At 37.7% G+C, this 15,026-nt stretch overlaps 1 protein-coding gene across 1 annotated transcript in view; it reads right to left on the bottom strand.

Moving 5' to 3' along the window:
- The window catches only part of LOC145997293 (erythroid differentiation-related factor 1), a 55,975-nt gene that overhangs the window by 39,806 nt on the left and 1,143 nt on the right, over positions 1-15,026 (bottom strand). The window contains exons 2-6 of the mRNA XM_083134193.1: positions 13,774-14,036; positions 6,018-6,123; positions 4,601-4,747; positions 3,575-3,739; positions 1,260-1,429 (exon numbers count right to left, since the gene is read on the bottom strand). Coding sequence (XP_082990319.1) covers positions 1,260-1,429; positions 3,575-3,739; positions 4,601-4,747; positions 6,018-6,123; positions 13,774-14,036 — 851 coding nt within the window. The remainder of the gene's footprint in view (positions 1-1,259; positions 1,430-3,574; positions 3,740-4,600; positions 4,748-6,017; positions 6,124-13,773; positions 14,037-15,026) is intronic.

Genomic DNA, 15,026 nt, shown 5'->3' with positions numbered 1-15,026 from the left:
ACTCACAATGCTATATCTCACGAACTAATTATCCGGCAGCTGCGAAATTTATACACGTATCTTTTGAAGGTTAGTACTAAGTAAAAATCACATGGATTTAATTCTAGTAATGCCATCTATGAGTCAGCCTACGAACTTTTCAGCCCAACTGTTATCATCACCAATATTGTGTGTGGGTATTTGTGCACATCTGCAGCATTTCGGAGTACCACGTGAACTCCCTGCTACTCTTAGTTCCTGGGTATGTGGTTTAATGAATTTCAATCACACTCTAGCAAAAATAAAACATGTATGGTGACTTACATTTTAATGACACGAAGAATATAAAATACACTAAATATAAAGAAAGGTTCTCCACAAATACGCACGTATATGATAAGTAGAGGCACATATTTTTGGTAAATAAAAAAGCAACATTTTGGTACAAAAACAGAGTCAATTTCGTGTTCAAAAGAGGTAAATAAAATAAAATTTTGCTGTTATAGTGGTAAAAAAGCAGTATATAAAATGACATTTTGGTTTTAAAAATGTGAATATAATCCCAAATTTTATTTAAAAACTGCACTTATTACACAAAATAAATGTATCCCTTCTAATAGCACATTTATGTCATTACCAGAATAATAAATTTATTCCTGTATAAAGGGGTCCATTTTTGCCTCTCAAATATTTACAGCAGAATTAACGAATATTCCATGAATTGCATAACTCACAGGATAATTCTGACTTCAGAAAGTGTCATGTCGGTAAATAAACAATGAATTTCATGTTAAGAGTCTATTTTGCATTTTGCAGCTCATTTCGCATTATTTCGTGACAAAACAGGGTAGGAAAATGACCTCACACCTTTAAGAAACATTACAATGTGTTATTTCACATTTCATGTTTTCGTCAAAAACGAAATATGCATGCCTCCTGGACATTTTCACAGTTTTTTTTTTATACTGGAATTTATACAAAGGTTGAAGTTGCAATTTACTTGGCACCTGTAATGTGTGCACAAATGTATTTTGTGATTACATAACAGGTATATGAATATACTGTTGTAAATATTGAATATTTTTTATCAAAACAATGGTAAATAGATAAATTTAATTGAAATGAAATACCCACCCACCAATATTATTCAATATCTTGAACAACATTCAATTGTGACAATTTTCAAACATTGGTAAGGGTATTGGCATCCATATGAATATCAGGTCAGCCCTAGAAAATTGACCAATGGGATGATGACTATAGCAAGAACGTAAATTTACCTCAGTCTTAAACTAACACATGGATGTGTTCCACCACCAAAAATAGGCATGTCAGTGCCAATGAGCATCTGGATGTCTTCAAAGGTCCACACAACGTTACGTGCAAATTTATGTTTGCAAGTAGGGTCAGGTAGCTCCTCATCCAAGCTTGGTTCAGGCAATGCTGGAACCTAAAAAACAGAATCATACATTCCTTTCAAGTAACTAAAGTATCAGAACAATAGCATTTTATTATCTAGAACTACCAATAATAAAAAATACAGTGGAGCCTCAATTTTACATTTTGTCAAGGGACCTAGTGAAAGTGAGCCGCAATATTCTAAGAAGTAGGGCATCGACTGCCACGTAAGGTCGAAATGTTTCTGGCCTTGTCCCCACATAAAGCAGCTCTGACCCTGCCTCAAACCAATGGGTACCTGGGGGCAACCCTGGGGGGTAAAGGCAGCAGGAGCATGGTGCTGATCACTTGACCTCCAAAATGGCCTAGATTGAGAATGTGTGGGGTCCTACCCCGACATTACCTAAATGTGCCTTAATGATGAAAAAAAAAATTGAAATGCAGGAAATTGGAAAATTCAACAACTTTTGATAGCATTTTGCTCTATTGAGACTATGAAGTTTGAATGTATAAGGGTCATTCAAGGTTGACCAAGACTTTTATTTCTACACAAGAAATGGGGTGTAAGGGGTGCTCCTTCCACGTAGTGCACCCAATAGTCAACCTCACTTCCACATAGTACACCCTGGACTGCAGACTAACGAGGCTCTGGCTACTGGCCCCATGGCCAGTATAATTTTGTTTGTGTTGTCCTGTGTTTTGTCCTTCTTTGTGCTGAGTGCTCCTTTACAGCCTCAGCTTTTAACGAAAGTCAGAAGATTTTAATATTTTATGATTTTTTACAGTTGTTATGTTTAACGATAAGGGGCTGGACCCCGTATAATGTGACGGGTGCACAATAGCCTTAGTGCTGACGCACCCAAAATTTTAAATTCAAATTCAAAATTCTACACAGGAAATATACATACATAGAAGCACCAAACTATGTCAGTTTGTCAAACTATTCCCCCTGAACATCTACACACAGTTGCCATCGTTGTGGAAGTTTCTTGATGCCTTTGGCATAGAAAGAAGTAGGTTGGTGTCGTAGCCACTGCAGGACAGCGTTCTTGAGTTCCTCAGCTGTCTGGAAGTGCATCCCCAAACAAGTGAAAATCACTGGGGGCTAAATCTGTACTGTAAGGACTGTGTGCTAAAACCTCCCAGTGCAAGTTGGCCAGTGTTGTTTGAGTCAAATGGGCCGTGTGTGGCCTAGCATTGTCATGGAGAAGAATGACATTTCCGACAACAGGTCTTTTCTTCTGAACGGCACCAAGTACAACACTGATATTGACTGTATGTGCTATGTCACGCACTGTTACTCACCGGTCTTCAAGGATAACTTGCTCCAGAGTGACTGTGAACGTGTCCGTGCGGTTCATTTGCTACCAACTCCCGCAATTCACTGAACTGTTGACACCATTCATACACTCTTTGCCAGTGACAGTGTTTGTTCACCATACTGTGCTTCCAGTCTACGCCAAGTTTGAGCAGGTTTCACCTTCTCCTTCACGAGAAATTTCATTATACACCACTGTTCCACAGCAACAGATACACTACCTGCTGCCATCTCTGTTTACACTACTGCGCATGCACCAAATGCATCACAAAGGATCATGGTTACTCGCAAGGAATCATGGTCCATCCTACCGAAGTAAAGCAGCGCTACATTGATTCATTAATATTTTACGCACGAAAGTCTTGGTCAACCTTGAACGACCCTTGTATAATGAGGGAAAATGTAAAAATCTAAATACAAAACACAGTTTCACTGCACTTGATTGTATTAATATCAAATTTTTACTGATCAGATATAGGACATTGATCTAATATGAAATTGGAAGGAATTGTGTAGAATCACCCCCTTAATCAAGTTATCACATTTGATCAGTTAAGTCACAGAAAAAGACGGTAAGTTCTTCCACTTTCAAACTGTTCAGGATGGGAGGTTTTTGAATGGTCACAAAAAATTCATAGAAAGAAAACAATTTACTGCAGAAAGTTGACATTGGTCTTGCTTTCTTTTCTCAAGGAATCACTCTTGAGGGAAGGGAAATTTTGTTGTACACTTTCCTCAAAAAAACACAAGTAGAAGAAGAAGAAAATGTCAGAGAAGAGTTAGCTGTACGAGAATGGCCGTTATCCGAACACAATATATCATCCCAACAATCAGTATCTCCAAATTAATATGCACCCTTAAAAGCAGTGATCGACTTACATTTGGCACAACCACCGGATGGTCCTGCTCTACATCGATGTTTGATGTCTTTTCCTGAGTGTCGTCAGTCTGCTCTGTGGCCAGGCTGTGGTACAGAAATTTCGAGATGAGATTTTTCTGTTGCAGCACATTACGGCTTTTATTTTTCTGAAGCAAGCCAGTATCCTATAAAGAAAAGAAAATGCATTACATATATATGCTAGAACATGTTCAATTTAATGTGATTTGAGTTGATTCTTGTTATCTAGCATCAATTTTCTTGGTTAATTGTAACGATGAGGATGAGTGATGAAGTTGATGAAGGGGCACTCACAAAGAACATCCACACCCAGGACCTCTGGCATTGCAGCGCACTGTGCTAACCACTTTGCCACAGAGGTCAGATAGTCTAATGTGCTGTCATTTGATCAGAAAACATGCAAAGTGGTAGTAACAAACTACAAAAAAAGAAAAAATACACAGAAATATAAAGCATACTAGACACTCCTCTCTTGTTTCAATTTGCTCTCTGAAACATGACTTTTCTTATAGGCCTATCCGACCCGGCAGCAGATCCACCGTGCCTTTTAAGTTTTGCCAAACTACAGTTCTACAATGCAATTTCTAGATAAGCAAAAACAGTGAATATTTTGATTACACAATTTGAAATTTACTGATTTGAAAAATGGAATTAACTATTTTTTTTATTAACTTTTGCTTGTTTTCATCCTATACAAAGGAATGCAGCCAAAACCAACCCCTGGCATTTCTAGATTATATTTCCAGATCTTCCAGACTGGTAGACACCCTGAAAATATTAATTGACAAAATAAACTGTGAATTTAAGGTTTATACATATTGTTAGCAAGATTAAATCAAATAGATGAATGAAAAAAATAAGAAAAGCTTACGGTTTGGACTCAAACCCAAAAACCTTCATTGTTGAGATTACCAGTGGCAAATTCAGCAACTGAAACAGTTAATGGAAAAACAGAAATTGAAATATACCTATTTTTTCAACATTCTCTACATAGAAATATCCTTTACCTTATCACTCAGCGAGTTCCTAACATGTTCATAAAAGAAAGTCTTCAGCCACTGCCACTCTGCCTCTGCTGTGCGTAGAAGGTACTTGTGGATGTCAAACTCATCAATTAGCAACGTCTTCTCAACTCGATGCACCACCATGCTGACCTGTTGAACAAAGGGATTTGAAAATTTTACACATCTACAAATAACTAAAGACCACTGTTACTCTATTATTCTTAACAATATACTACTTTGCACTGCTTCAAATTTTTATGCATCGCTTTAAAGTTTTATAATGCTAATGTAGATATTAATTATACCAATAAATATTGACGAGAAAACATTTTTTAAAAAAAATTCAAAAAATGAAAATTCAGTGCAATTTACTTGCACACATGAAAACAACTTATTTCATTATTATAGCACATAACATTATATATTATAGCACTATCTATTGGGATGGGACAAATTAATCACTACTCTATTGATATCAGTCTCAGCCAATATAGGGATATCAGTGTATCTGTTTATCTGTAAAATTATAGATCTGATATGCCTGAAAATAGCATGTAATGTAGTACAAGACTGCCATTTTGTTATTTTTATTGTAAATACAAGTGTATCATTCATATATCCTGGTTTCGTTAAGTAAATATCGAAGTATGTAGTTTCTTTTTCAAAGCAAAGCATATTGCAGTCACCTGTAAAATATGTTAATTGAGAAGGTCATGTTTCTCAAGGATATTTTGCAATTTTATATTGGATCTGTACAATAGCAGTTACGATTTACAGCTAAAAACTATCAGTAACTGCAAAAGGGGCCTCCCAGATGGCTCAGTGTTAGCGTTGTCGCCTTGTAATCAAGGGGTCCCGGGTTCGATAACCAGTTTAGGCACATAGTGCTTCAGATCCCACTTTAAACTGTAGGTTCATTCCCGATTAGCCTTACTGTGCATAAAGTGGACTAAAAAAACACCAATCTGACCAATCAATCAACTGCAAAAATGTTGTATCCATCCCTATTGTTGAGTGGTAATTAAAACAACAAAATTGCAGGTTGAAGAGAAGGCAAAACAACGAATTGTAGAAACAGGGTCTTCACTACAGATATTACTTTAGTATTCTCTGAAATAATCACAAAAATGTATATAAAAAAGTACAACTTCATATTTCTAAGTGGCCTCAAAAATATTTTAGTACCTACAAGTCTTTGTAATAATCTTATTTTTTAAAAAGCATCTTAAATTTCAGGAACAGGTAAACAAATGAATTAAACATGGAAAATTAATTTCTTAATTGCAGACCACAATGGCTAATATTGAAATTACATGAGTGTGTGGAGAAAATGTTCATTCCTCATACTAAAACCTAGCAAGTTTTTTCCTTTTTTAAAAATTATGGAATTCATTGATTCACTATTCTACATTTCACTCACTGGACCCCGGCTGTATGGAATTTTTAGAAGTTTTTTTATGTTCTCTGCATCAGACACTACGTCCACTTCCCCAACACAGTCAGGAAACATATGGGCCATTCTGAAACTAAGAAAAAATATCCAAGTGAGCACAGACAATATGTAACAATCAATAAATCATTTAATTACATACATACTCGCACCAAATGAACGATTTCCACACTGAAGTTCTTGAGTTCAAATTCTGACCTGGACATGGATGTTATTTATGAGTGACTATTCATAAATGTCATCTAATCATTAGTCATCCTCATCATCATAGCCAGCCAAGAGCAAAATAAAATAACGAAAGAAACACTGTAATGCATTTTTACACAGTAAAAGTCTGACCATGAAGATAGATTAAAATGAAGTGCAATAATTATATTTAAATACAGTAAAACCTGTCTATCCTGGAACATGATGGTTCCAAGCAAAATTTTCCGTCTTAACAGTTTTCCTTCTTATACAGGGTTGACTTTAAATACAATATAGAGCGCTGCAGGAAATAATGCAAAGACAGATTTACATTTCGCATTACTTATAATGTAGAGTACTAATGCATGTACGTGCATGAATAAAAATGCTATACATTCATCAATTTCATCATATCATCACTCATCCCAATCTTCGCAAAATAGCCAAAATTGGCACAAAACACAAAGTAAAATGGACACTCACAAACATCCATGCCAGGATTCGAACCCGGGAACCCTTGCGTCGTAGCGCGATGTGCATAGAGGGAAAGAGAAAGATTGAAAGATGGAATAAGAGAGCTGAAGAAAGATTGAGATAAAAATGAAGAAAAAAGAAGGAAACAAAGAGAGATAACAAGAAAAATAGATGATGAAAGGACATAGGAGAAATAGACAAAGAAAGGTAGAGAAAGAGGGTAAGAGATGAAAGAAAGAAACGGAATCGTAACAGCTATGAGTATTGTGGCGCATTCTTTCATGGCTGGTTGATTTAGTTTTTTAAGTCCACTTTATGCACAGTAAGGCTAATCGGGACTGGACCTACAGTTTAAAGTGGAATCTGAACCACTCTGTGCCTCCACCGGGTATCGAACCCGGAACCCCTTGATTACAAGGCGACGACGCTACCACTGCACCATCGGGGAGGCCCGGCATTCTTTCATATCGACAATGTTACCGATAAGTGCGTGGCAACAGAGGCGTGTTCCACTTACAGTATTGGATTGTTTTCTTGCAAGCGAAAAAAATAAAGGAAGAAATTTCCATCTTACTGACAATAAAAACATCTCGTCGGTCTTTAAATGGTGTTCCGTTTCTGCCTGAAGCAGGTCATTTTGAGTTAAAAATCGGTCTGTTGTGGGGACTTTCTTCCATATTTACAGGTTTCCTTCTTATAGAGGTTCTGGGATATGCAGTTTTTACTGTAATAGGTTCTTCCCGATGGCATAGTGGTAACATCATCGCTTGTAATCAAGGGATCCCAGGTTCGATACCTGGTGGAGGTACATGGCATGGTGGTTCGGATCACACTTTAAACTGTAGGTCCGGTCCCAATTAGCCTATCTGTGCACAAAGTGGACTTAAAACAACAAATCAAACAAACAAACAATATTTAAATAATGGGCTGCATGCAAATTCAACATCAAATATACAGGAAATGAAAGAAGAAAGTGATGTATTTAATACTCATCACTTCTTGCTTTAGGAAAGAATGAAGAAATAAGGAGAATGTGGAGAAATCACTTCAAAAAATTGCTGAACGTTAAAAAGGTAAGGATCATGAAGAGGTGAAGGAAAAAATTAATCTCACATGGAAAGAAGTGGAGCAAGCACTGAAGAAAATTAAGAAAGGCAGAGCACCTGGAATAGATGAAGTGCCAGTGGAAATGATACTAGGAGCAGGAATGATTGATGTGCAGTGGCTATACAGAGTGTTGAATACAGTGTGGTAAGAGATTGGACAAAGGGACTAATAGTTCCCATATTCAATAAGGAGGACTTGTAATCAAGGGGTCCAGGGTTCGATACACGGTGGAGGCACATAGTGGTTTGGATTCCACTTTAAACTGTAGGTCCAGTCCCGAATAGCCTTACTGTGCATAAAGTGGACTTAAAACACCAACTCACGAAGGAGGACAGAAAGGAATGTAAAAACTAAAGATGAATAACACTAATGTGCCACTCAGCAAAGGTGTATGAGAAAATATGAGGGGCAGTCAAATGAAAACCGAACACCCGCTACAAAGTGACAATGGAGTTTGTTTTATTCAAAAGTAATTGCCACAAGTGTTAAGACATTTATCCCACTGGGAGACGAGACGATCAATTCCAGTCTTGTAGAAAGAGGTAGGTCGCTGACGGATCCACAACCTCACCCACTGTTGCACTTCCTTGTCTGAATGAAACCGACGTCCACGAATGTCTTTCTTCAGGTCACCAAAAAGGTGGAAGTCACAAGGGGAAAGATCGGGGCTGTACGAAGGATGTCCAAGTGTTTCCCAGCCAAATGTCTGAAGCTTATCCCTCACCAGATTGGCAGTATGGGGACGGGCGTTATCATGCAAAAGGATGATTCCGTCCGACAGCATTCCAGGGCGTTTTGACCTTATGGTGCATCGCAGTTTCTGCAACGTGTCTGCATAGCACTGCGCATTGATTGTGGATCCACGGTCTAGGAAGTCGACAAGCAGAGGGCCCTTGCAGTTGAAGAAGAAGCTCATCATGACCTTACCGGAACTCATATGGACAGCCTTGGATTTCTTTGGCGGGGGAGAATCGACATGTTTCCATTGTTGGCTTTGCCGTTTGCTCTCGGGCCAAAAACGCATACTCTTCCTCGTGGTACCACCGCAAATGACTCAGACATGCAGTCATTCTGTTAATCTTTTGTCCCTTTGTCAGTTGATGTGGAACCCACAGCGCGCAAATTTTTCAGTGCTGCAGGTAATCTTTGATAATGGCATGCACAGAGCCATGACTAATGCCAACCTGAACACGAATTTCTTCCTCTGTGATTCGTCGGTCTTCCCGGATCAGACCATCGATCCTTGCAATCACATCAGGCATAATGGCTCGATGGGCCTGTCCCGGGCGCGGATCGTCTTGCAGTGATGTGCATCCTTCGTGGAATCTCTTCCGCCACTCGTGCACATTTGTCAGGGACATGCAGTGTTCGCTATACACTGCAGACATGCGACGATGAATTTCGCGTGTTCCAGCACCCTCAGCCACCATGAAACGAACGACACCTGTCTGCTCTTCTTTGCTTGCCTCCATTTCCAATGCTGGACGAACACACTTTTCACTACGCTCACCTCCTGAGCAATGACGAAGCAACTGTGTGGACCTGTGCGTTTTCACTATGCACTTCTCATACCCTACAGATGGCAGTATCGATGCGTAACAACAGTGTTGCCAACTTTTGCGAGGAATGTGTTTTATGGTGGGTGTTCGGTTTTCATTTGACTGCCCCTCATATTAGAGGAAAGAATAAGGGAAGTAACAGAGCTGAACATGAGAGAGGAACAGTATGGATTTAGAAGAGGCAGATCAACAGTAGATCTGATATTCACCATAAGGCAATTACAGGAAAGGCATTACAAGTATGGAAATGATTTGATTATGGCATTCCTAGATATAGAATGCCATATGATAGCATAGACGGAACAAAGATTTGAAAGGCTCTAAGAGAGAAAGGAGTCGAGGAAGAGATAGAGTGCAGAGCACATACAAGGCCAACCAGAGCTGTGCAAAGAACGGAGTGGTTCAGTATAAGTATTGGACTAAAACAGGGAAGTGCTCTTTCCCCACTGCTCTTCATAATTACAATGGATGCAATTAACGAAGAGGTGGAGAAGAAGATAGGAGAGGAAGAGATGAAGGCCCTGTTCTTCGCTGATGACTTAGTAATATGGGAAAACAGGGAAGAAGAAGTACAGAGACAGCTTGATAGTTGGAATGAGGAAATCAGAAGAGCAGGGATGAAATTCAGTGCACAAAAGAGCGAGGTGCTAATAACAACAAGAAACAGAAACGAACCAAGAATAAAGATGGACTTGAAAGAGTTGAGGGTAGTGGAGAGTTTCAAATATCTAGAAAGCATAATTACGAGAAGTGAAAGAATAGATGAGGAGGTAAATAGAAGAAGACAATGGGTGGTGGACTCTATCAAAGCATTCGAATATTAATATGGAACAGGGATGTACCTATGAAATATAAGAAGGTAATATATAAATGCAAGAAGGTAATATATAACCCATACTATGTGCCAATAATTACAGCCCTACCGAAAGTTTAAGACCACCAACTTTTTTCATATAAATGAATCCTGACCGAAAGTTTTTGGTACAAATATGGAGTGAAATTGCATGTAAGTAATATATCTTGGTAGTGTGTGAGGCATATATTGCCGAAAAAGTATTGGTATACATCTTGTAGTTCTTGAGATATGAAAGTGGAAAATCAAATTTCTTAACTGAAAAATCCAGCATTTTGAAGTACAGATGAATGTGTATACAAGTAACCGACGTCGTTATGACAGTACTGAATTTTTTCCAGTATTGTGGAACATGAACGAAGGTTTTGGTGCAAAAAAATCCAAAAAAAAATTCTCGTTTTTTATATTTTTTCTTCCTAAAATTTGCAAAATAAAAAAAATACAGCAAAAACTGAGAGGTCTTCAGATAACAATATCTTCCTCTGTGACTGCGCTGGAGTGAACAAATTTTATCAGTCATTAGTTGAAATGTGTGTCAATAGATGGTGCAGAAAGACATATCTCAAGTAGCAGCATTGTGCAAGTCCAAAATTGTTTTCGTTATGTTTGATAATAAACAGGCTGTTTGAATTGCAAGCTACGTGATAAATGAGGACAAAATCTGTGGCCGTAGGCAAATAAATGGTATGTACAGATGCAATAGGTCTCATAGAGAAATTGCAGTCACATTGAATGTGAATAAAACCTGGTTGGTGAACACAATAAACAAATTCAAGCAGCAAGGTACAGTGGTTGATAAACCATGCTGTGGCTGCCCCAGGGTAATGTCTGTACGCGAGGACTGGATTATCTCCGAAGTATGGTATGAGATTACACCCCAAGAATGCCAGAAATTGGTCCACAGCATGAGAAAATGTGTGCAAATGTGCTTGAAGGTGGACCTATTCACTATTAAAAGTTCACACTTCATTCATCTAATTACAGGAGAAATGTTTGTTTCCAAGTATATTTTCAAAGTTCATATTTAATGATTTTACAAATTGAACCTATTGTTGCATCTATTAGTTATAAGTGCATTAATATGCCCTTACACTTTCTTGATCTTGATGTACCTTTCAATAACATTAAATAATAATTCCAATTTTGTATTAAAGTGTTGATTTCATGAAAAGCACTCGCATATGTACTTTCTCTGTTTGTCTGAAAAACACATGACAAGGTGGTCTTAAACTTTTGGTAGAGACTGTACATATGGAGCAGAAACTTGGACAATGACAGACACACACAACTGAAAGTTGAAGGCAGTAGAGATGGAATTCTTAAGGAGTATATTGGGGAAAGACAAGAAAGGATAGAATAAGGAATGAGGAGATATGACAGACAGTCGGGGTGGTGAAGCTTCAGGATAGGATAAATTGGGCACATCAGACACATGAAGAGGATGGGTGCAGAAGACGAGCAGTAAGAGCTTACAATGCACAAGGAGTGGGCGTAATGTCAAAGGGGAGACCAAGATGTTGGTGGAAAGAGTAGATAGTGGAGAGTGTTAGGAGAAAAGAACAAGATTGGAACACCATGGAAAGACAGGAATGGTGGAAGACCAGAAGAAAAATGGAGAGATTTGACTTCTATGCCGACAAACAGTGAAGGATGATGATGAATATGAAGTAAAGTGATGTTCACAAGGTGTCTGACATTTTACATAAATACATTCTATATTTATGTGCACAAAAAAAAATCTTGAATTACAAATATGTGTTTCAAAATATACACATAAATTATGCATGGACTAAAATGATTTTATTTTTCAAATACCAATAAAAGTTACTGATTCTGATATTCTTACCATTTGATGCAAGAATATCTATGTTCAGTAAACAAGATATGGACTGTTCACTTCTTTAATTAGTATATGTCACCAGATGAGTTGCTTTGAAAAAGAAACTTTGCATTTGGCATTTAATTTATCTACATGAATTTAAGTCAAGAATGGATTCATGAAGAGTTCATTGTTAACCAATAATAATAAAATTGAATAGCGAGTAAAAATGCTTCCAAAAAAACTGAAGAGAATGAGTTCTAAACACTAATTCTTAGTATTGTTTTAGTTCAAAACTGATCAAAACAGTTGCCTCAATTGTGCTCTTGCAATATTAATTTACATAATGTACAATAAATCAGTTATAAATCAATAGTTTTTCTTGTATGTACGCATTGCTTGCATTGTAGAATTATTTCTCTTGTAGTTTATTGTTATTACAAGCATAAAAAACACAGTTTTTTGTTGTGACGTTTCAGGAGAACACACACTCCCTTCATCACATTTTTTTAAATATAAAGAATCCGTTATACAATGGATGTTGTCAATGTTACATTGTTGTAACATAGAAACTTAACTGTGAAAACAAGCAGTCTGTTTTATTTTTGTTTCAGATAAAAAAATTAAAAACTGTATTTTATATGCTTGTAATAACCGCAAGACAAATAATCAGGCCATTGTAACACTAATCAAACATTTCATTCTTTACAAAGTAAGAATATAACAACAAAGGTCAGCCTCTGTGGTTAGCATAGTAATCTATGAAGTGTGGGACCCCACATTTGAATCCTGGATAATATATAGATACGAGGGCTGTGGCATAAGTCATGGCAACTATATTTTTTCTGAAAGTTAAATGGTGGAACCACAGTATGATCGTATGTTCCGGAGAAAGTGCCACCTGCAGTTCATGAACACATCGCTAGATGGCAGTGTGATGAACGGATATTGTACAGAGGGCGGTGGTAATTCATTCTTGAGCCAACCACAATCTCACACCGTCGGCCCCCATGGCAGAGTGGTTAGCTCATCGTGGTACGAAGCCAGGGGTCCAAGGTTTCAAATCCCAGCCTGGGCATGGATGTTAGTGAGTGTCCATTCATCAATTTCATCATATCATCACTCATCCCCATCTTCACAAATTAGCCAAAAGTGGCACAAAAACCGAAATAAAATAAAGCAAATCAATCAATCAACCATTGAACAGAGTTCGTGATTTAAAATAGCTGTTCTTCGGGGGAGAAATACCAGAGAACACTACAGGGAGCTGGTGGAAAGTGAAAACTGTGGGGAACAGTTTCCCGTAAAGCTAATGTATGCTATTTGACTTGTAAACAATTGTGGCACGATGCCATCTTTAAGGATGTGTGCTAGCTTCTCTATCCTACATCTGATACACATGATCTGCATTGTTCATACTATCCACAGTACCATACAATATCCCCTTCCATTTGAATATTTCAGATTTTCTTACCGATCCAGCATTCTCACCAAAAGAATAGCTGGCATGACTTATGCCTCAACCATCTTATTTCACATTTTTTGTTTCCTGGCCTATTTCCATTTTGAGAAAAAATACAATAATAAATATCTAACATACATTTCAGCAATTTATAATGCATCCTCATCATTATGATTAACCTAACGATTAAAAGGTGAGGTAAAATGAGCAAAACAGAAAAAGTTACAAGTCATTATTCATCCAGGCAGTTGAATGTTTAACCTTACCTTGAAAATCCGGTGGAATGAGATGGTCCATACTGCAACCCATATGACTTTGCAGAACTCCGAAGCCAGTTAGAGGGTGGATGGTTAAGATCAGTGTTGTACTGAAGTTCTGCAAAGTTAGCTGGTGATTGAACAGCTGAATACTTGACAACTGCAGTAGATTTGATAGGTTTTCTTGGGGAATCTGGTGGAGAGGAATGGATCCCTTTATCGTTCTCATCTTCTGTGTTACCTTCACTTGCTGTATGACTGCAACTTGATGCCTAGAAAATAAAATTTTACTGAAATTAATTTCATCTGAAAAAAAAAACGAATGAGCAGTCATTGAAAGAAGAAACTTATACTCCCTCCTCATATTCAAATTATGTTAAAATCTAACAATAAATTACTGGTGTTGTTTCTATTTGACCTGGTGAAAGCTCTGACTATGGGCTAAAATGGGGCAAGGAGCAAACAATTCTGCTTAGAATATTTCTATTTATTAATTTCAGTTATTCAACTAACCAGTTAGAAGACATATACATGACACAGTATTTAATTACTACAATCTTTTACTCTTACCAGACTTGCCATTAGGGTAGTCCTAATCTACAACAGTACTTTGTTTGGTAAATGTTTACTATCCTTCGGACACCTATAACTTCTGAGTTTCGTCAATTTTTGACATTTGTACTTACCTATCTGCTTCGCGGATCATTTTTTAACATGTATTCACGTTTTTTTGATCCATTTTTTTTAAAAAAAAGTGTTTTTGTAACTGAAGAATGTATATTTCCGCAAATGGTTTGTGGGGCTATATGTCAATGGTTCGTGGGGTTATGCGAGAATGGTGTGTGGGGCTACGCATATTTTTTTCAAAACCAATTTTTAACTATTGCAACCTATTGTGACCCTACCTAACCTAACCTTAACGGAAATGGTTCGTGGGGCTATGTATGAATGGTTCGTGGGGCTATGCGTCAATGGTTGAATTTCCGCTATGAAACATTCCCACATCACACAAAACACCTTCCAGATGTTAGACAATAGTACAGGAACTCATTACGGTAAGTAGTTTCTTCTGTAGAAATGAAGAAATCTGTCCGAAGGATAGTAAACTAGTACCGTTTGTTTTCCATGAATGTTTGCCGGCCCCCATGGTAGAGTGGTTAGCACATCACACTACCATGCCAGAGGTCCCGGGTTCAAATCCCAGCCTGGGCATGGATGTTTGTGAATGTCCATTCATCATGTCATCACTCATGCCCATCTTC

Source organism: Lepisma saccharinum, chromosome 1 (genome assembly GCF_977018435.1).
Source record: "Lepisma saccharinum chromosome 1, izLepSacc3.1, whole genome shotgun sequence".
Taxonomy (NCBI): Eukaryota; Metazoa; Arthropoda; class Insecta; order Zygentoma; family Lepismatidae; genus Lepisma; species Lepisma saccharinum.
Note: the sequence above shows the minus strand (reverse complement) of the source record. Positions and strands in the feature narration are given on the sequence as shown.